The 21,727-nt window shown below is 43.7% G+C and overlaps 4 protein-coding genes across 4 annotated transcripts; 2 read left to right on the forward strand and 2 right to left on the reverse strand.

Annotated features, from left to right (window-relative positions):
* On the reverse strand, positions 1–2,975 carry LOC102703171 (rhodanese-like domain-containing protein 4A, chloroplastic). Its single transcript, XM_006645085.3, has 4 exons — positions 2,313–2,975; positions 1,248–1,350; positions 908–1,156; positions 1–432 (listed from the first exon to the last, which is right to left on the reverse strand). The coding sequence occupies exons 1-4, from the start codon at positions 2,954–2,956 to the stop codon at positions 379–381; spliced, it is 1,050 nt and encodes a 349-aa protein (XP_006645148.3). The 5' UTR covers positions 2,957–2,975; the 3' UTR covers positions 1–378.
* A 1,404-nt stretch (positions 2,976–4,379) lies between these two features.
* Positions 4,380–9,516, reverse strand: LOC102714979 (G-type lectin S-receptor-like serine/threonine-protein kinase At2g19130). Its single transcript, XM_040520134.1, has 2 exons — positions 9,297–9,516; positions 4,380–6,862 (listed from the first exon to the last, which is right to left on the reverse strand). Exons 1-2 carry the CDS (start codon positions 9,499–9,501, stop codon positions 4,602–4,604), a joined length of 2,466 nt encoding a protein of 821 aa, XP_040376068.1. The 5' UTR covers positions 9,502–9,516; the 3' UTR covers positions 4,380–4,601.
* Positions 9,517–14,833: 5,317 nt separating this feature from the next.
* Positions 14,834–15,306, forward strand: LOC121053546 (G-type lectin S-receptor-like serine/threonine-protein kinase At2g19130). Its single transcript, XM_040520891.1, is given in 4 exon segments — positions 14,834–15,013; positions 15,015–15,155; positions 15,158–15,230; positions 15,233–15,306. Coding segments are annotated over 4 exon segments (468 nt in total).
* Positions 15,307–15,821: 515 nt separating this feature from the next.
* On the forward strand, positions 15,822–21,630 carry LOC102715264 (TPR repeat-containing protein ZIP4). Its single transcript, XM_006645086.3, is given in 7 exon segments — positions 15,822–15,918; positions 18,006–18,069; positions 18,071–19,474; positions 19,562–19,751; positions 19,837–19,869; positions 19,951–20,568; positions 20,673–21,630. Coding segments are annotated over 7 exon segments (3,114 nt in total). The 3' UTR covers positions 21,381–21,630.
* Positions 21,631–21,727: the final 97 nt, after the last annotated feature.

Below are 21,727 nucleotides of genomic sequence, written 5' to 3' on the forward strand. Positions count from 1 at the left end.
TCAGCTAAGCAGGTTGTGAGCTGTGACCTCCTCTTAGATATGATTGCAACAGTGGTTACAATATGGAACTGAAATTCTTATACTCATGAGCCGTAACACTAATGCATTTCAGATATTTTGAGATTTACACTGTAACTTTTTAATCAGCTGCAACCTACAGCCATTACAAAAACTATTTTGTGGTGGTGGTGGGGAGGGGGGGGGGTGGGGGGAATACAGCATCTTACAAACATAAGATCCACCATGCTCTTAGTAACATCAATGGCCTTCAGCATCTTCATCCTCATTAATCACCTCTATATTCATGGATTATAAGTCTAGCAAAATCGACTGACTGACATGGTTAAGTCATGAGAATCTTATTGCCTTCCAGTGTCTCTAGCTCTTTGGCTTTGATGGTGTCGGAGACGATGGCGGCTTCAAGTCAGGGTACTGCATGATATAATGCATCTTTTATATAGTAGGAACAGAGAACAAACTTTTGAACAGAGAGCGTTTAGATGATGAACTTCAATGCAATTCTTGTATGCTGGTGGCATTTCCCATGGGCTCAAATCATGTTGTTTTCAGTACATAAGTTCCAAACCAGTCGGACAATTTTCTAAGCATACCATGTTGAGAAATCAAACCTTAGTCTAGAGGCATATAACAGAAAGACATGGATGACAAGTTGACAGCTAACTATGTTAGTCCCTATTTTTCCATTTCAAATGGACAGAAGGTAAATTCGGTTTATTAGATCCAGTATCACATGCCTTTGTGCAAGAAATAGGAAAATGTAATTTTGCAATGGAGTTAATTTTTGGTATAAAAGGCAGGCAGGCATGTTCAATTGATGTTGCCATACTGAAGGCTAAATCAACCACAAAATCTTATGAACATTGGAAGGCAAGGAACAGGATCATACATTTGGATATGGCGATAATGATCTGCTTGCATGTTTCATGGCTGAAGTACTTCCATTCGGCTTTTCATTACCATCTTCAGCTGCATTGCTTGTATTGACTACAGAACTGTTAGCGGTAGCTAACAGTTTTCCATTCATGTCCAGCTTGTCATCTGTTGCATCAGTGCTAATATCAGAGTCCCCTGATTGTTTGCTCTTCTTCCTTGGAAAAACATGAACAGATGGGGGAAGATAGTTTTCTTGAATTGCCTGAGAATATAGCAAGAATTAGAAAGGGCAAGGTATTATGCATTTTATTTAAACAAATATATTACTTCAAACCAGCACTGTCATAACTAACCTGCCACCCATCTGGGCCTCTCAGCCCACCTTTGATTGCATAGGCTTCCTTAAAACCATTTTTGAACAGCAGCTCGGCCACTTTCATAGAATTACCATCAAAGCTACCTTACACAACATAAAATTAAGTCGGTAACAATGTTGATCGAGACATGACATCAAAGAGTTCCACAGGAATTTAAAAACAATTAATCCAACATGAATAATATACAGCACAGACAGAGCAAAGCTTTGATTGTCCTAGTCATAAAAATTAAGAGGTAGAATTCACATGGCATACATTTTTTTGAGGCTGAAAAATTAGCTACGATGTGATATAAACTTTGCATTTTCCTTTATTTATTAATTCAAGAAATTATGTAACTTAAATTCAAAGGGCAAAGAAGAGAAACAATTAGGGCTTATCTGTTTAGTTCAGTGTATGAGAAACAGTGATGTAATAGCCAGAAAGATTTTGTATAACAGAGCAAAAACAGAGCTAAGTTTTGACTATCCAAGTTTTAGAAATCTCGAGAGGTGAAATTCACATGTAATGCATTTTTGGGCCACTAAAAAAATAGCTAAGATTTGATATAAGCTGTCCCTTTCCTCTATTCATTGTCATTGATTCAAGAAATTTAAGTATAACTGAAATTCATAGGGCAGAAAATAGAATAATTAAGGGCTTATCCCTTTAGTTCGATTTATCAGTAACATTGATGTAACAGCCAGGAAGATAATGGTTTTCACAAAAGAACAAATTTAGCACATACGCAAATTTGGCTGCAATCACCATGTCAACTACACACACAATTCCTATGCTTTATAAAAGATTCTACATATACCACTTACAGTCATAAACACAAACACACAGGACCTTTGGAGTTGCAGGACAAAACAAATTGACACCTAACACCTAGAAGTTGTTTACCACAATTGCTTTGGACTTCGAAATTCCTAAGTAATGCACAACGCATACTGAACATCTACTAGCATTATTCATATGGATTCTAGTCACCAGACACTGCATTGAGAAAATTCAGGTATAGCATCCAGATCGCATCAGAGATTGCTATGGAGCACTCACTTATCAAGGATGCAGACGACGGTGTTCGCGGGGTCAGGGAACCTTGGCAGCACCTCTTTGATGAACCCGCCCTCATCGTCCTCGTCGAACTCCACCTGCACGGCGCTTTTCTCGACGAGCCTAAGGTTTGGCGACGCCATGAACCGCACGCTCTTCCCCCGCCGGATGTCCAGCAGCTGCGCCCCCGGCTCGTCGCGGAGCCTGCGGAACGCGTCGATGGCGCTCACCGCCTTGTACTTCTTGAAGTACTCCTGCACCAGCGGGATCACCACGAGCCAGACGAACACCACCCCGGCCACGAAGAAGGGGTTGCGGTTGTTGAAGTCGTCGATGGCCACCACGACGGACTCGAGGCTGACCTTCCCGTCGGCCTCCGCCGCGAGCGAAGCGAGCGGCCACGAAGACGCGGCGAAGGCCACGGGGAGAAAGAGAGCGCCCCGCCGACCGGCCACCGCCGCGTCGGACACCTCCCTTTGCTCCACGACCACAGGAATCTTGGCCGCGTTCGGCCGGGAAGGATGCTTCCTGCACGGATTTCTCGAGGGTCTGAGGGGATTCGGGAGGAGGGAATTGGAGATTCGGAGCAAGGGGAGAGCCATGCCAGCGAGCGGCATGAGCGCTCCCTGCAAGATAACACCTCCCATCAACCAAACCAAGCAAGACGAAGCTATCCGCTTATTTCCATTTCTTTCTTTCTTTCTCAATAAATAAATAAATAAAAACATATGGGCCTTGGGCCTCAAATACCCATCCACATACTTAAAAATGGGCTTCTGACGGCCCAATATATTTCTTGCAAAAACAAAACAATATATTCTCAGCTTGGCTCCTGCCAATATTTCGTAGAAAAAAAAAGATATAATACGTAGCTAATTTAAAAAGTTGTATACGTACATCTATCTATTATATATTATATATTATATATATAAAGTAACAGAAAAAGAAGCCACCATGTTTGCTCTCACGGGCTAGAAAATCCCACGTTAATCAAAGTAAAATAAGAGAAAAAATAAAAGCATTTTTTGATCGGACAAGGAGATTTTTTAGATAAAAAAACGTGGATTTTGCCATCCGTTAGTCCTGATAATACACGATTAGTTGACAGCCTCCATCTGCAAACCGACGTTTTGGAGTTCGACTCCTGTATCTATATTTTTGTTGCAGCGAGATTAGCTGCAGATAGCTAGCATGATTAGCGGCTGATTACTGAATTAAAATTTAGATTTGATTCTTAATTTAAAATGTTGTTTCTATTATCAAATATATTAGACAATATATTGCAAATTTAACACTATAATTTTGACACCTAAATAAATTCTTAAATCAAGTCATTATTATATTTATCTACTCTAGATGAAATAAGTATTTAAGTAAAATTAACTTAACCCGGTGCAAAGCACATGTAAATATTTAATTTATTCATATATGTTTTATCATCCAAATTTCTACTATTATAAAAATTAATAATGTTTGCATCCACGTTCGCTCTTACATGCTAGAAAATCGTATATTAATCGAGAGTAAATAAGAAAAATAGAGAAACGGAAATACGGTAGGAGTTGGATACGGACAAAAAAAAATTGGAAAAGAATCAAAAGATCGTTAGGTGCATGCGATGCGATCCATGCAGTCGCAGAGATTCACATTCCGCAGGTGGAGCCCACTTGCAGTCGCAGCCTGCGATTTTAATCGGACTGAAGAAGGAGGAAATAACGGGTTTTTTAATTGGACAAGGAAAATCAAAGGAAAATAAGAGAGAAAAAAATAAAAGATATTTTTTAACCAGATAGATCGATTAAAAATAAGAAAAAATAATAAAGAGTCCATGTGTAATAAAGTTTATAAAAATCCAAATCTTGAATTCAAAATATTAAAATAATTGATATTGAGGGGAAAGTCTATATATAAATACAATTTAGAAAGATTTAAAATTTTGGTTAAAAATATGAAAAAAATTAAGAAAGAGTCAACATGCACATACATTTAGAATTATCTAAAATTTGAATTACAAATTAAATATTATGCATAAAAGAGTTGAGGTACCAGTACAATTTAGAATACATGTAAATGAAGTTCTATGTAAAAATATAATTTAAAAAAATAATATTCAAATTAACAGCTAAAAATAACTATTATCAAGATAAGTAACTCTATATAGTTAAAATTTATAATAACACTAGCCATACAATATGCACGGTGGCAATATGCACGGGCCACCGTGCTAGTTTTTGCTAGTATACGTGTATATGTAACTACGTATATACGGATGGGGTGCAGATGTCATGGTCGTCAGACCGACGGCAACGCCGAGAAGAACTTGACGTAGTTGGAGGCATCGCCGAGCACGTTGAAGGAGCGCGGGATGGGCGGCGCGTTGACGTCGACGAGGCCCTCGAGCGCCTGCACCACCATCCCCATGGTCGGCCTCGCGCCCTCGGCGTCCTGCGCGCACCAGCACGCCACCTTGCACGCCCTCTCCACCTCGGCCATGTCGGCGCGGCCGCCGAGGCGGGCGTCCACGGCGCGCTTGAGGTCGCCGGCGAGCAGGAGGCGCGCCGCCGTCGACGGGAAGAAATCCACCGCGCTGTCCTGCCCCTGCCCCACGTTCCGCCTTCCGGAGATGACCTCGAACAGCATCATCCCGTAGCTGAACACGTCGGCCTTGGTCGTGATCGCCGTGCCGGAGATCCACTCCGGCGCCAGGTAGCCGACCGTCCCGCGCATTGTCGTCAGCACGCGGCTGAAGTCGCGGCCCATCAGCTTGGCGAGCCCGAAGTCGGCGACCTTGGCGGCGAACGCGTCGTTGAGGAGGATGTTCTCCGGCTTGATGTCGCAGTGGATGATGCAGTCCCTGCATTTCTCGTGCAGGTAGTCGAGCCCCCTCGCGACGCCCAGTGCGATCTGATACCTCGTCTCCCAGCTCAGGACGCCGCCATGGCCCGAGCTGGAGCCGAAGAGGTGCCTGTCCAGCGAGCCGTTCGGCATGTGCTCGTACATGAGCAGCCGCCGCGTCCCCTCGGTGCAGAAGCCGAGCAGCCTGATCAGGTTGACGTGCTGGATGGTGCCGATGGTGCTCACCTCCGCGCGGAACTGCTTCTCCCCCTGTCGAACACCCTCCAGCTTCTTCACCGCCACCGGCGTCCCGTCCGCCGGCAGCGAGCCCTTGAACACCGACCCGAAGGCGCCGCCGCCGAGCTTCTCGGAGAAGTTCTTGGTCACGAGCTGCAGGTCACGGTACGTGAACGCCATCAGGGAGCCCTCCACTCTCCGCAACGCCTTCGTCCTTCTTCTTCTCCGAACGAGGACCGTGACCACGACGGCGAGCGTCACCGCGGCAACTACTCCGGCGACGACGACCCCGATGATCAGTTTCTTGGTGCTCCCGCTGCCGGAGAACTCGGACGCGGCCAGGCGGATCGAAATTCTGTAGCCGCCGTTACCGGCGCCGGTCATGTCGCGGAGGCTGATGAGGTCGCCGTGCCAGAGCGAGCAGCTACCGTTGTAGGAGTACGCGGAGCAGGAGCAGTTGGCGAGGCACGCGAGCTCGCAGTCATGAGCGCTCGAGGCGGCCGCCCCGGCGGCGCTCACGCCGCCGGCGGGCAGGTTCACGTCGGGCATCGTGAAGAACCTGTCGCTCTTCGTCTTCCGCTCCGCCGGCTGGGCGCCGCCGCCGCACTGCAGGGCGGTGCTCCTGGCGCAGCCGGCGGTGTGGTCGCCCTGCAGCCACTGCTGCGGCCGCCGGACGTGGAACCCGCGGAGGCAGCTGCACGCCGGCTGCCCGCTGTCGGCGCAGACGCCGAAGGGCCCGCAGAGCGAGTGGACGTCGCACTGCGCCTTGGGCTCCGACCAGAAGAGCACCCACTGCGCGGCGGAGTCCACCCACGTCATGAACTTGATCTGGCCGGTCACGTCGACGACGAACCGCGTCAGCACCACCTCGCCCTTGACGTCGTAGAAGAAGTAGCTCTCGTTCTCGGCGTCGACGTAGTTGAAGGTGTACAGCGACAGGGGGTCGGCGCTGCTGGCCATCATCTCCGGCACGGAGCTGAACATGTCGCCGGTCCAGTTGCCGCTGCTCCAGTACTGCCGGCTGCCGTTCCAGCTCATCACGTACTGGCTCGCGCCGCCGGGGTCGAGCTCGAGGGAGAACATGCCCGGCGCCGGATCGGTGTAGCTCCTCCACGCGACCAGGCGCGTGACCTCGCCGGTGCGCTTGTTCCGTCCGAGCTTGCCGCCGGGGAGCCACGTGTCGCCGAAGTGGTCGAAGCTCTGCCACAGCACGGCGGAGGTGTTGGAGGCGTCGGCGAGGACGAGGTTGCCGGTGTCGAGGATGACGGCGACGGTGGAGTTGGCGGCGATGCCGGTGACGTTGGTGGACCAGACCGGTGACCTGGCACGGTCGAGGAGGACCATGTTGCCGTCGCTCGCGATGGAGAGCTGTGACGTGTCCGGGTCAGAGAGTGGGGCCCGCCTGTTAGCGACCCACACCTTGGTGTGGTCTGGGATTTTGTTGTACCAGATTCCCACGTACCACTGCTGCGAGGAGTTATCTGTTGCACACACAAAAGAGTTAGAGCTTTGCCTATATTACTCTTTGCTACACAGCATTTTACTATCAGGATTATCATTGATATGAGAATGTTGATAACTGATTTAAAGTTTTACAATCAATGGAAAAATATTCTCATATTATTGTGATAGTATAAATAAATCTGATCTATTAAACTTAAAAAATAAACAGTCTAGATTAGTTATATTGCTAGTAGAAAGCATCGTGGAACACCTAACAGAGAAAATGGTTATTAGGCCATAAACTTGTCATAAAGGAAAATTATAAGCCTCATCTATTGATCAGAGTTCGAGATTTTCTCCTATAAAATAGTTTATTATAATTTTCTCTAACTCCTATTTCACTTTGATTTGATTTTTCTCTCTTTCCACACATGCTAGATGACCTGGCATATCTGTTGATCGATGTGATCTGGAAATCTTTGACATTAGCTAAGTCTGGGTTGATATGAGCATGAAGATCTAGTTAAGGCTCATGGCCGCAATTACCGGACGACATGTGCTGAGTGCCACAAGAGAAGAAGCCTCAAATATGTCATCATGTTTGGCTGGTGTGAGCTTCGTGACCAAATCAAACCGAAGTAATTTTAGGGTTTAAAAATCTATAACAAATTGTTTTATAGGGGTAATCCTCAAACCCATGATGATGTTTGGGTCACAAATTTCCCACAAATCAAACTCACAATCTTCAATTTTTATGGCTGGACCATAATTTTGAAAAAAAAAATGTCATGATTTTTGGACCATATCCTAGTGTTTCCATACCGAAATCCACATGAGAAAGTGTGTTACAAACTTGAGTAAAACAAGAAACGGAGAAGGTTAAAGTGGGTAATACTCTGCCCGAAACAACGGAAGTCAATTACTGAATCCACATCATTGGAGATTTAGAGCATCATGATCCAAAAAGGAATAATTTGCTTTCAATTGCAAGTCTTCACCTAATGCTAGCTGTTGGTCATTCTTTCTTCTTTAATTACGTGTCCCTAAACCTTTCTAGGTGAAACAGTGTGTTCAAAACTTAAGCAGTGAGCGGCCAAACTGTAATCATGCGTTTGAAGTTTGAACTTTTGCCGTCTCACCAATTCACTTATCGGAATGGTCAATTAAATAATTAAAAAATAAATTATAGGTAAAATTTTAATACATGTATCTTTAATGATTTAAAAATAAATGCTACTAAAATATAAACTGTGATAAAAGCAATATTGACTTTTAAAATTAAGCTCTAAAATTTAAATTCACATATATATTTTTATAATATTAAAGGTACACTATGAAGTGCTTGAACGGAGAGTTTAACGTATTCCCTTTGTAGCTCTTCTCCGGGAAAAAGGAAGATGTGTAAACGGACATAAGATTATTTTTTTTCTTGGTGCTAGTATAATAACACCTGGGCGTTAGTGAATTACAGCATACTTTCTCTGACCCACCCAAAAAACAACTTTTAAGGATAAATTCAGACACCTAATTATCCATGTTCATCCCAAAAGTTGATTTGTTTTCGACGCCGGGAGTATGTGCAAAGGAAACACTATAAAACTAAAAATAAACGATGGAATAATCGGGGGGTTTGCAGTCTGGGCAGAGCATTCTGTGATCCAGAAAACTCTCAATTAACCCTAAAACATTGCAAACTCACAATTAACCCTAAAATATTGCAATAATCAGAACAGACCGGTAGCCCCCCTCATGAACAAATGTGCAAAAAGTTCCAATGTTCTTGGAACAAATCCACAGTTCCACACAATATATGCACATACAAGATCACACCCAGGTCCCTTTTTAAAGGAAGTATACAAATACTAAACCATCATGTTCATATTTTATATTTAAAAAATACAATTTAAACTACTTTATTGGAGTATGTTCTGTGAGAAAACCTAGGAACTGTAGCATTGATGAAAAGTCACTGACCAACAATACGCAGTGCACTGTACATATGTAACAACATTTGATCCAAACAGTCCAATTATTTGATGCAGCTTCTCCCTGATAAACTTGTATCATCCGCAAAAAAACAACAAAAACAACCAAAAAACGCCAAATTTTCACAAAAAAAACACACCCTACTATTGCCTACTCCCTCTGTCTCAAAAAAATAAATTCTACGGTTTCCGTGTCCAACGATTTGATCATTCGTCTTATTTGAAAAATTTTCAGAAAATTAGAAAAAAATTAGTCACACGTAAAGTACTATTCATGATTTATCATCTAATAAAAACAAAGATATCAATCGTAAAAAAAATTTGAATAAGACGAAGAGTCAAAATTAAAGGTAAAAAGTGAAAATTTAGTATATTTTGAGACGGAGGGAGTATTTGTCACCGTGGAAGAACAAATTACACAATCGAAAAAAGGAACGAGCAGAACATGATCGAGAGAGAGAGAGAGAGAGAGGAAGAGATTAGTTACCTGGCTGGAAGAAGCCGAGCGCGAACTTGCCAGCCTTGGACACGAGCACCTGCCCGCCGGACAGCGGCCGGCCGACGGCGACGGTATCGGCGGCGCGCGACGGCGGCGCCAGGCAGCTGAGCAGCACCAGCAGAAGCGGAGCGCAGGAGGACGAGGAGGACGAGGACGACCACCACCACGGTCGCCCACCGCGAGCCGCCGCCATTGCTCACCAAACACCCCCCCCCCCCCCCACCCCCCCACTAGCTAGCAACGAGGAACTGAAATTAACGAGAGGGAGGGGGGCGTAAGCGATCGACACGGAGCGATATAAAAAGAGCGATCGAGCCAACCAGCCGAGCTACAGTACTGAGTAGCAGCTAGAACCGATGGTCTGTCCGTCGCGATTATCGCAGTGCAAAACTGCATAAAAATCACGATAATCGTGGTCCGTCGACAACGGTTTGGAGCTTCTTTAGCAATATAAACTATGATAACCTGCGTTTGCTAAGTTAGATTATTCTTAATTTTTCTTTCTCGATTTTTACACCAGCGTTTTACAAACTACTAAACGATATAATTTTTAAGAAAGATTTATATATAAAAATTTATCATTTTACGTTTTAAAATAGATTTTTAACTTTATAGTATCTAATTCCATCATTTATACCCTTTAATAACTAAAAAACCTGATAATCTTTTTATCTTCGTAACCGTAAAAGAACGCAGCAGCCGGTAGCACTAGCTAGCCAAAGGCAGCCGTCGTCTGATCTGATCCGATACGTTGCCGGTCTTTGCAGATTGTCACATGGCGATTTGCATCAGTCTCGCTAGCTATGAATGATCAGCTGGGCTTAAATGTGCCAGTGAAGGCGTTGTACGAACCAGGACTGATGGCAAAGTCTGGTCCACTGCTCCTGGCTTACAAGTACTCCCTATGTTCTCTGTTATATGAGATTTTTTCTTTCTGTTTCTAATATTTAATCACTTGTATTATTTTAAAAAATTAAAAAAATATGATTTATTTTGTTTACTATTAAAAGTAGTTTAAGTATTACTTATAATTTTTTATATTTGCACTAAATTTTTAAATAAGACGAATGATTAAAAATTACAAGTAAATAGTGATAATCGGGACTAAGGGAGTACTCTAAGATATAGGACAGTGACCGGCCGGGTGAAACTGTGACTATGTGTACTAGCTACAGTAAAATTGCTGGACATTAAATCCGTAATTATACTAGCAGCCTCTGGTGATAAAAGAAAAGGTTTAGATTAGCTCTATAGTTTCACCTGTCGAAGAGGTGGATGAATGGAATAATTAGAGTTGGGTTTGTGAAACTCCATTTCAAACTTTGATCCCAAGGTTAATTTATGAGCCATGGTCTTATCAGCTAAGCTATAAGATTGTACCCTTTCATTTATAATATAAGACACAACTATCACCGATATAAGACTAAAAAATAGTTATAACTATCTTCTCTTTTATATTACCTATGTGCATGTATACATGTATGTAACGTGTTTAAATGTTTTGATGATGAAACATTTAAAATAAATCAAATTTAAAGAAAATATATATGTTAGTCAATACATGCTTCCATATACGTCTTATTATTACTTCTGTTAGGGATGGAGGGAGCAAAAATCAATTGGTCAAAATCTCAAAATATACACGGTCTAGGATAGCTATCTGAATCTCTCCCGGTCAGGCGGTCAAGAACAAAGTTCATACCAACATACAACAACTCACTCTCCCACCAATCAAAACCATCTATATTTATTTTTAACCGATTAACGCTAATCTTCAACCATGTAAATACACTCCAAAAATGTGACTATTACGTGGTAGCAATACCCTGGCAACAACAGCAGTGCATGTACCGAGGCGCCCAGCCAGCACGGACAGCGGCGGCCACTAGGCCAGAGCCGTTCGACGTCGGCATCCATCGTCCCTCCCGTTCCGTTCCGCCTCAACGTCTCAATGAGTACGTAATTATGTTAGTACTGCTAATAACAATTACTAGATCTCAAATCCGGGGCCCGTGGAGGCGTGAACGAGAGCGAGGATTGTGTGGCTGGATCGCAAGTAGCGTGGCCACGATTAGCGGATCGATCGATCGATCTGCAGCATTTAACGTGGGAAAAAAATGGCGATGCGCCACCGAACCCCACACCACCGGTTTCCCGGGAAGGGAGATCGGTTGGTTAAACTCTTTTCACGTTTAAATGACGAAAGATTGTCTGTTTTTTCTATAGCGGTTTAAATAGTATAGATTAGAAAATCATTTTTGCTATTGATTAAACGTTTGATTTTTTTATGTTCTTTTGTCAAACACGCGTAATGCATAGAGTTTGTAATGAGAGAATGTGTATGAGATTTTTGACTTGCGTGTATGTCTTTAGATCATCATTCAACAACAGTGACCGGATTTGATCGATGGAATTAAAATTTTTAAACATTTGATCTCTAGGTGAACCCTTAGAAAATTGATTTATATATAATTGAAAATCAACTCTATAAACGTGAAATGATAAACTCTGTACAACTCTGTTTTCATTTAGTTTGAGGAGTAATTTGGGGGAAAAAAAAAAGTGTAGCCGTGCGTCGCATTGATGGCCCCGCGGGCAAGGTTGGCGCCGATGGCGTGCGCGTTCCGGGCAATAAAGCCGGAGCAGTGGGATCGATGGGGTTGGGCTGGGTTGGGGTTTGGATCGGCATCGGCTGCGTCGTCTCGTCGATCACCGCGTGCCGCTCGATTCGGTCCCGTCGGTTTCCTGTGCCTCATGAGGATCATCAATACGACGACCGCGACACCGACGCGGACGCACCCTATCTGGCCAAACATAAGCCTTCCTAAGGTGGTATTGAGATGGAAAATTTTTAGGAGAAATGCCTGTAAACCGCGAGACGAATCTTTTGAGCCTAATTAATACGTCATTAGCACTGTAGCACTTATGGTTAATCATGGGTTAATTAGGCTCAAAAGATTCGTCTCAAGATTTATTCCATAACTGTACAATTGCAATTAGTTTTTTGCTTCATATATGTTTAATGCTTTATTTAGATGTCCAAAAATTCGATGTGATGTTTTTGGAAAAAAATTTGGGAACTAAACAAGGCCTAACATACTAAAGCATGTTGGAGTATTTTGTTTACAAAGACTTTATGAGAGAAATTTGTATCTTTTTTTAAAAAAAAGAATAAATCTGCTTTTAAAGTTTTTGACAGCAAATGTTTACTTAATTACATATGTGTCTGTCTCATCATCTCAATCAATTAAAAGCACCGTTATTTACTTGTTTCCACTTAATTTGGCCAACCATACTTATTTTATAAATAACCCAAGTCTTTTTATATTACTGGAGAAGGGAGCAGTCAGAATAGTTGGTCTCGTTGGGGTCAAAGGAAACAACAAAACCACCTTTCTAAAAGAAATGACAACAAAAATCGTCGTGTGCAGTGACCCAGTGGCAAAGAATCGTGTTACTCAGGGTCATGGCCCATGCTGGTTTTAACATTTTGTGCCGCATTTTTCAGCTTAGTCTATGTCATCATCATGAGCGACGGTGACGCCATGGGGCCCTGAGAGAGCTACATGGAAAATGCCTGGGGTTAGGGATGAAAACAGTTGGAAAAATGCTCAAACCATTTGTGTTAACCATATTTTTAGTCCGAAACGGAATTGTAGATTTCGAGCGCAAAAAACAGCATATCAAAGAGAGGAAAAAAAACAGGCAAGCCAGTCAAACATGATAAATTAACATCATACATAGCTATTACTGGAGGTCTATATCAGTAAATAATTAACAAAACATGAAGGTTATGGTTTTTTTTAATTCTGATGGATCGTGGTATCATAAGGCAATTTCTTCAAAAAATGCAGATAGAAACAATATGCAGTTAGAATGGTATTCCCTCCGCTACTTTCTGGTCTTAACTAGATTCATATATGTGCTAATGAATCTAGACATATATACATTGATATTGATATATAGATAGATTTAAGTAAACATAGAAAGTCTTATAATAATATGGAACGAAGCAAGTAGAAAAAAAACTCTCTTATCATTTTCGTTATATTTTCAGGCGATCAACTATTAGAAGCCCAAGAGAAGACCAGACCAGACTACCAGACCATATAGCTCACGGAAATAGCCTGCAGAAAAAAGCCCAATAGCAACTCGAAAGCAAGAAACAAATTGTCCTATCAAGGAAAAGAAGATCCTCCCAAAAAAAAGTAAAAGAAGAGAAATAAAGATCTTGCCAATGCCACTTTTTTCAGAGAAAAAAAATGACAATCTAATTTTCTTACCATACAAACAGTAATTTCACCATTCCCGTTCAGTCAAATTTCGAGAATGAAGATAAACTACATGTCAGCGTGCATGTAGACAGAAACTATCACCCATGTCTTATCGCATTTGCTTATTATAAGCTAAAATTTAAATTTTTAGCATTCAATTTAAAGTTAATTTGAAGGTTTTTAAACATAGTTTATTTTTCTGACTTAGATTTTATATCCCAGAGAAAACACACATGTATATATAATTATATATATATATAAGTTTTAATCATAAATTATTTTTCGTTTATAAACGTATTGTTGTTCTTTTTACCTAAAAAAGCCATACAATTACCCTTTGACGGCAATTGAGATATTCTCACCCAGTCACCAAGACACTGTAGTTAGTCTTCGGTGATGTAAGAGATGTTGGTGTTTTTCCTTCACCTATTTGACAGCGTTGTCACGTTGCATTGTTGTTTCTTCTTAATAAAATTCGGGCGGCCATCCCGGCCAAAAGATGTTCCCACCCAGGTGGAGTCAGCATTCGATCAGTAAGTCAACCAGAAAAAAAGAGACTTCTTCCACTAACAACGAAAGGTAAGGTAAAGAATATTTGCCATAATACCGGATAGCAACTGTTTACTAAAGCAAATGATTGGGACGAGTAGGACTAGTTCTACATATTCTGCCCCAGATAGCAGAAGCTTATTTATATAGTTTCTGTCAGCACAACGGATTCAGCCATTGTGTAGCTAGACAAACATGCATTTCTGTATTGCCAGCTGATAGCTATTTATTTACCCCCGATCCATATTATAAGTCAACCTTCTATAACTTTAATCGAGTTTAAAAACATATTACATCTACATCATTAAATTAATTTCATTAAATTTATCATGAAATGTCTTAATAGTGTATTTATTTGTTATTATAGATATTGGTGTATTTTTTATAAACTCGGTTAAATGATGACTTAGAACAAAATTAGAACAACTTGCGGTATGTAACGGAGGGAATAAAAACAATCGAATACAATCGCCAAGCAAGAGTAGGGTATTATCTCGTATACCGAGAGTCTGAACCTGGGTAACCCTATGTCTTTATCCTAACTATCGATTTTTACGTCTCGCCAGTCACCTCATATATATTGCCGACATTCAAATCATCGACAACAGCGATCTTCAATTCCTAACCAAAAACTTTTCCGAGAGGCTGGGTGTTGGGTCTTTTAGCTCCGTGTTCAGAGGGGCTCTACCTGATACAACCGCAATGGCAGTGAAGAAAATCGAGGGTGTTCGTCAGGGAGAGAAGCAATTCCGGGCCGAGGTGAGCACCATCGGAACTATTCATCACATCAACTTGATTCGACTTCTTGGTTTTTGCTCTGTAGGGGCAAAGAGATTGCTGGTCTACGAGTACAGGCTCAATGGTTCACTGGACCACCATCTACGAGTACATGCTCAATGGAGTATTCGGGAGCAGCGGCGTGTCATTAGGCTGGAGCACAAGGTACCAGATCGCCATTGGAATCGCCAAGGGATTAGCCTATCTGCACGAGAAGTGCAGGGATTGCATCATACACTGTGACATCAAACATTCAAGCCACAGAACATACCGCTGGACGCATCGTTTATCCCAAAGGTGGCGGACTTTGGGATGGCAAAGCTCCTGGCCGGGATTTCAGTAGGGTTCTCACGTCGATGAGAGGCACCATGGGTTACCTTGCGCCGGAGTGGATATAAGAGCAAGTATAATAGCAGGCTATAAATCAGCTAAATGCTGATGTAAAAGAGAGAGGGAAGGAGAGAGAGGAGAAGCTGGCTATAAACTTGTAGCCAGCTCAGGCACAAGAACCAAAACACTATGTGAGAGACATGAGGGTCCTGCATTAAAGATGAAAAGCTAACCACTATACGAGTGGGCTATAAGAATACTATAAGAAATCTTATAGACAGCTTGTTGGTTATATTATTAACCTTGCTCTAAGCGGCGAGGCCATCACGACGAAGACGGGTGTTTTCAGCTACAGGATGATGCTCTTCGAGAATCGAGATCATGTTGGGAAGGAGGAACGGCATGCACGGGGACTCGTTCTTCCCGGTGCTGGTTTGCGAGGCAGCTCGGTGGTGATGGTCAAGGAGAGCTGCAAAGATTGTTTGGTTCAGAGTTCGATGGCGATCTGAACCTGGGGGAGCTCGAACGGGCCTGCAAGATCGCTTGCTGGTGCGTCCAGGACAGTGAGAGCTCCAGGCCAACGATGGGGGAGATCGTCCAGATCCTGGAAGAACTGGTGGATGTTGAGACGCCACCGGTTCCGAGGTATCTTCAGGTTCTTGCTCAGGGCGAGAACCCATGTGAAATTTCTTCCCAGATGAGTCGATCTGGCGACTAGGCCTATGCTCCAAGAAAATATTTATACGTTGTAAGCACGATGTTTGATCCGCTGTTCCTATTTTGGCCGTGCTAATTGTTTGATGTTTGTATGTGACGGTAATCTATGTAGTGTAATAAAAAGTTTCCTGTTGGTCAGTCGGATGCGTTTGTTTTGTACTTTGAGCAGACATTTGTAGATTTGACATTTGAGATAAGAAGTATCGGCTATGGATTCTCATATTTAAGATTTTTTTCGATGTGTATTGTGAGCCATCCATATCAGGCAACAGGACCTATTATTTCAGTCCATCGTGTTTTTTCTTGTTTTATGCAGTTCTGTTATTTATGTTCATAATAGTTAGCGAGTACACTATAAACACAACCGTCTGGGTGAAACCTGGGCTCAGACGGTCCCCTTACAGGTCCCCAGTTTGAACTTGGGCTCAGACGCAATCTATTGCAAGTCTACTTTAATTTTATTCACTTACATCGTCACATTGCAAGTTCATTTTATTTTTATTTTTGTCACTTACATCGTCACATTGTTTCATTTATTTTCACATCAGATTGTCGCTCGAACAATTTTTTCATCTATTGCAAGTCCACTTTATTTTTATTCACTTACATCGTCACATTGCAAGTCCACTTTATTTTTATTTTTGTCACTTACATCGTCACATTGTTTCATTTATTTTCACATCAGATTGTCGCTCGAATATTTCAAGTCGATTTTACCGGTCGCTTGCATTGTCGCAACTCACAAGTCCATTTTACTAGTCGCTTGCATTGTGGCTTTATTTTTATATTATTGTTTTTTCAAATATTGCAAGTCCATTATATGGTATGCATATGATGGATGAAAAATAATGTTATTTTAAAACGGAGATAGTACTGTGATTAAATGTGTAAAAATATCACATGAATTTGGAAGATCTCAAAGGAAAAAAAGAGGTTTAAGCTAAGGTGTTATTTTCTTAAGGTATTGAAGTACAGACATGCGAGCCAAATGTTTTTTTTACGCTCCACTTCATTGTTCCAAACAACATGTACAAGACAAAATCCTATAGATAATATAGATTTGAATCATCTTTCCTCTGACTCAAACAAGCCATTACTCAAGATATTTCATATATATAAATGCTTTTCTCCTTTCATGTGTGATGTTGGATATTTGAATTAACAATCCTTGATACCCATATTTAACAACTAATGCTATTACCAAACCTTAAAAACAAAGATCTTAGCCATGGGTCTACTTCTAGTTATTGAAAGTTATGCATCAGCTTTTTTCTAAGTTGTAAGAATCCTTTTTTGTGAGTGGATCATTTTCCATATTTAAAATGCATTAGTTTTTCTAAAAGAATTGTTAAAATTTTTGTGTTTCTACTTGGCACACTTCATCATGTTGTTACAGATACCCCCTAGTTTCAGAAAACTGTTATTTTGCATCCTAAAAAAAATATGGTTTTGCAAGAATACTACTCATAGTTTTATCTATACTAAAATGATATTCTTAAACTGGTGCAACACTCTGAAATACCATTTTCATTCATTTGATATATTTTTTCTTGCTCTTTATTTTCTCCGTTTCATGATGTAGGATGCTTGACTTTTTTGCTTGCAATGTTTGATCATTTGTCTTATTCAAAAAATTATGAAAATATAATTTATTTTGTTTATGACTTACTTTATTATCAAAATAAGTTTAAGCATGACTTGTCATTTTTTATATTTGTACTAAAGTTTTGAATAAGACAACTTATCACAAACATAATTACACTGAAGCCATGTCACCACTTAAATCAGCATCACATTGTTTATTCAAGAAGAAATGACATTTGCGTGTGTTGAGTCAATTTGTGAATAATATTCTACTGAAGCAAAAACTAAGAGTGATATTTCGACGAAACCATGCTTTAAGAAGGGCATAATTGCAATTTTCTCATCGAATTTCGTGCCCAAGGAAAGGTGATCTTTCCACTAAATTTTGGCGTATTTTGGTCGAATTGCTGATGCAAGCAGTTTATTGTTTCGAGTTCTTCCCAAATGCCCCAGGTATATATATAAGGGGAGGACGCGGCCTTGTGGCAATTCAAATTTCGAGCTCTCCCCGTTGCCGTGATTCTTCCTCCGCACTGCACTCCCGCTCCCACGCCTCGCCGCCTCCGCCCTCATCGCCGCCCGACTCGAAGCTTCCCGAACCCTAATCCCGACGGCCATGAAGATCTCCGAGCTCTCCCCCGAGTACCGGCAGCCGCCGCCGCCGCACGCCGGGCTCATCGCCGACCTCAGCAAGGCCGTCACCGACGTCGAGTCGTCCGCCGCCTCCGCGACGTCCCCGGAGAAGCTCGCCGCTGACCTCCGCCGCGTCCTCACCAACCTCGCCTCCGCCGCGTCCACCTCGTCCTTCACCGAGGCGTTCACGGTCCAGATATGGCGGCTTGGCACCCGCCTCTGGAATGCGGTGGTCGATCGCGCCAACTCCACGGCCCTTGCCGGGAGCCCCGACGCGCTCGCCGTGGAGGCGGAGATCCGGCAGGCGGCGCCGGAGCTACTACGCCTCGCCGGAATCCCCGATAGTATCCCATCCGCGGCCGTGAAGGTCGCCTCCTTCTTCCATCGCTCCGGCTTGGCCTGGCTTGACCTCGGCCGCGTCGACCTCGCCTCGGCCTGCTTCGAGAAGGCTACGCCGCTAGTCTCTGCCGCCGCAACGGAGGAGGATCGGGGCGTCCTGCTCGACATCAACCTCGCGAGGGCCCGCGCGGCGTCGGACGCGGGCGATCAGGCCCTCGCGGTCGCGCTGCTGAGCCGGTCCAAGCCCCTCGCCGCCGCATCTCCGGAGGGGGCCAAATCCCTTGCCCAGGGGTACCTCTCCATCGGCGAGGCCACGCTCTCCGCGAAGCACTCGAATCCCGCCGTCGAAGCGTCCAGTCTCTTCACCGAAGCACTGGATCTCTGCGAGAAGGTGGCCTCCCCTTCCGGCGCCAGCCCTAGGACTCCCCCTTACGGCGGCGCCATTCCTAAAACCCCAAATCTAGAGGGGCTCAAGAGGCGATGCCTCCGCTTCCTCGCTCTCGAGCGGCTCGAAGCCCAGGACTACGAAGGCGTGCTTCGTTGTATCAGGGTCTCGAGGGCTTCACTGGGGCTGGAGGAGGAGCACCCGAGCATCGGGGTCATGGCGATGCGCGCGTGGATCGGAAGCGGGAACGTGGCGGAGGCCGACAAGGAGCTCGAGAAGCTGATGGCCAACGCCTTGGCAACGGAGAACCTGTGCGTGTCGGCCGCAGAGGCGTACCTTGCCGCCGCGGGTCCTGAGGCCGCACGCAAGGTGCTCATTGCGCTTGCCGCGCGTTGCCGCGCCGGAGGTGCTGCCGCCGCCGTGAGGGTGGTGAAGCAGGTGATCGACGGTGGTGGTGGGGGCACTGGGCGTGCAAGAGCCATCGCCGAGCTCGTGTCGGATGAGAGGGTGGTCGCCCTGTTCGATGGCCCCGGGAACACCCATGAGCGTGGTACAATGCATGCATTGCTGTGGAATTGGTTCGCAATCTCTTACCCAATTGATCTTCTGTTTATTAATGCGCGTGCCTGCTGATGCTGAAGCTGTCATTTGGAATTTGGGACCAGTGGCACCGAGCATTTCCACGCGAAGAATTATGATACCAGTGCGGACTTGATTGAGAGATCGATGCTTTACGTGTCTCGCGATGAAGAAAGCAGATCCCGCCGTGCAGATTGCTTCCGAGTCCTTGGCATCTGCCACATTGCCCTGCAGCATCTTGACCGAGCCCTGGAGTTCATCAATGAAGCCTACAAGGTGGTACTGCATGTTTTCTCCTTATCCTTTGTCAGATGATCCTGGGTATTGTTTCATGTATCTGACCCAAAATGTGTACCTGTAGGTTGAACCCAATATCAAGTGTGCTTTTCTGAAGGTAATAATAAGTCTATATGTGTTAGCTTTGAAATGATCCCATTTTATTTGATAACTTTACTAACCTGAACGATTTCATTAGGTTAAGATCCATCTACAGAAGAGGGAGGAGGACGAGGCATTCAAGCAGATGAAGACGATGGTGGGCTGTGTTGACTTCAACCCTGAGTTCCTAACGCTCACTGCTCATGAAGCTATGGCCTGCAAGTCTGGTCGTGTGGCAGTTGCTTCGTTGACCTTTCTTCTTGGCCTCTACTCTGCTGAGAAGCCGATGCCAATGCCTGAGGTTGCTGTCGTCCGCAACCTTATTGAGCTCCTCTCTCGTGAGCCAGGGACTGAAGCCGAGATCCTGAAGTACTCAAGACGTGCCAAGCAACGTATGTCTGACATTGGTGTGGAAAGTTTTTTTGGCAGTGGAATTGTTGGTGGGCGTGAACTGAATTGGTTTGCTGACATTTGCTGGAATATGGGTTTAAGGGCGTCAAAGGATAAGAAGTACAATTTTAGCGCCGAGTTCTTTGAGCTTGCAGCAGAGTTTTTTGGTTCAAGTAATGCTGAGTGTGATGAAAATCGGTCCAAGGTTTGCAAAGCATTGGTCATGGCTGTCACTACCATGCTCAATGCTGAGGAGCTGAACAATTCTCCACTGTCAAATTCTGACATTAAAAAAGGCGTTGAGATGCTAAGCAGAGCAGGAAAGGTAAAGATGCAGCCTGACAAATACCAAAAGTTACTGGTGTATTCTGTGTTTGAGAGTAATTGATTTTGTCTAGAATGATCTGATTAGGTTCTATTACTGTGCAGCTATTGCCCTTGATTTCACCCTCGGTTCCAGTGGCTTCTGATCAGTTGGAGGCCAACAACTTCTTCTACCTTCATACCTTCAACTCCTACCAACTCTTGGGCAGGATGGGAACCACTGCACATCCTCAGCAGCTACAACTGGTCAAGAATTTTGCTTCCTCTAAAGCATGCACGCCTGCTCATCTTCTCGCACTTGGTGTAACAGCCTCTAAAGGGGCCCTACCTAACATGCTGGCTGCTGAATTTTCCCTGAAGGCCTGCATCACCACCGGCCTTGCTTCTCAATCACCAAACTACAGTGTAATCAGCTGTGCTCTCAGGAAGCTAGCCTGTCTCGCTGGCTTGCAAGACTTAAATGGTAGCAAGAGTGATACAGCCTATGATGTATTTCAACAAGCCTACCAGATTGTGGTTGGACTGAAAGATGGTGAGTACCCACTTGAGGAAGGCCAGTGGCTTGTAGCAACCGCCTGGAACATGTCATGTTTGCCTGTAAGGCTTCACCAAGCTAAAGTGGCTAGAAAATGGATGAAAATGGGTTTAGATCTTGCTCGGCATCTTGAGGGCATGAAGGAGCATATAACATCCATGCAGACGACCTTTGAGGCATTTGAGAGGATGTCTGGTGGTGAACCTGATGAATGTAGTCAGGAAGATAAGGCACCAAAAACCAATATGGCTGGCATGTCTCAACCTGTCCTAGTTTAGAAATTTGTGAGGTGGTAGTTCACAACTGGAGATAAACAGATCATTGAGTTATGATGCACAATCAAGTTTCTTTCATTTCAATGTTGCAAAGAACATATAGAACATGGTCTGCTGTCAGGTGCTTTCTCATAGCTATGCGGATTCTTTGTTGACTGTAACCATGCCCTTGAATTTTGTGCATGATCTTGGGCAGGGGAGATGGCAATGTATGTAACAAAGTTAAATTTGGGAGTCAAAACTTATTTGCTGACATGACCTCTATGGCTCTATGGTCAGTTCTTGTGATTCTGTCCAAGTCAGTTAATCTCTAATTTATTCTTGCTGAAAATTGGAAGAGGTGCAGAATA

The sequence above is a fragment of the Oryza brachyantha genome, chromosome 1 (assembly GCF_000231095.2).
Source record: "Oryza brachyantha chromosome 1, ObraRS2, whole genome shotgun sequence".
NCBI classification, from domain to species: Eukaryota; Viridiplantae; Streptophyta; class Magnoliopsida; order Poales; family Poaceae; genus Oryza; species Oryza brachyantha.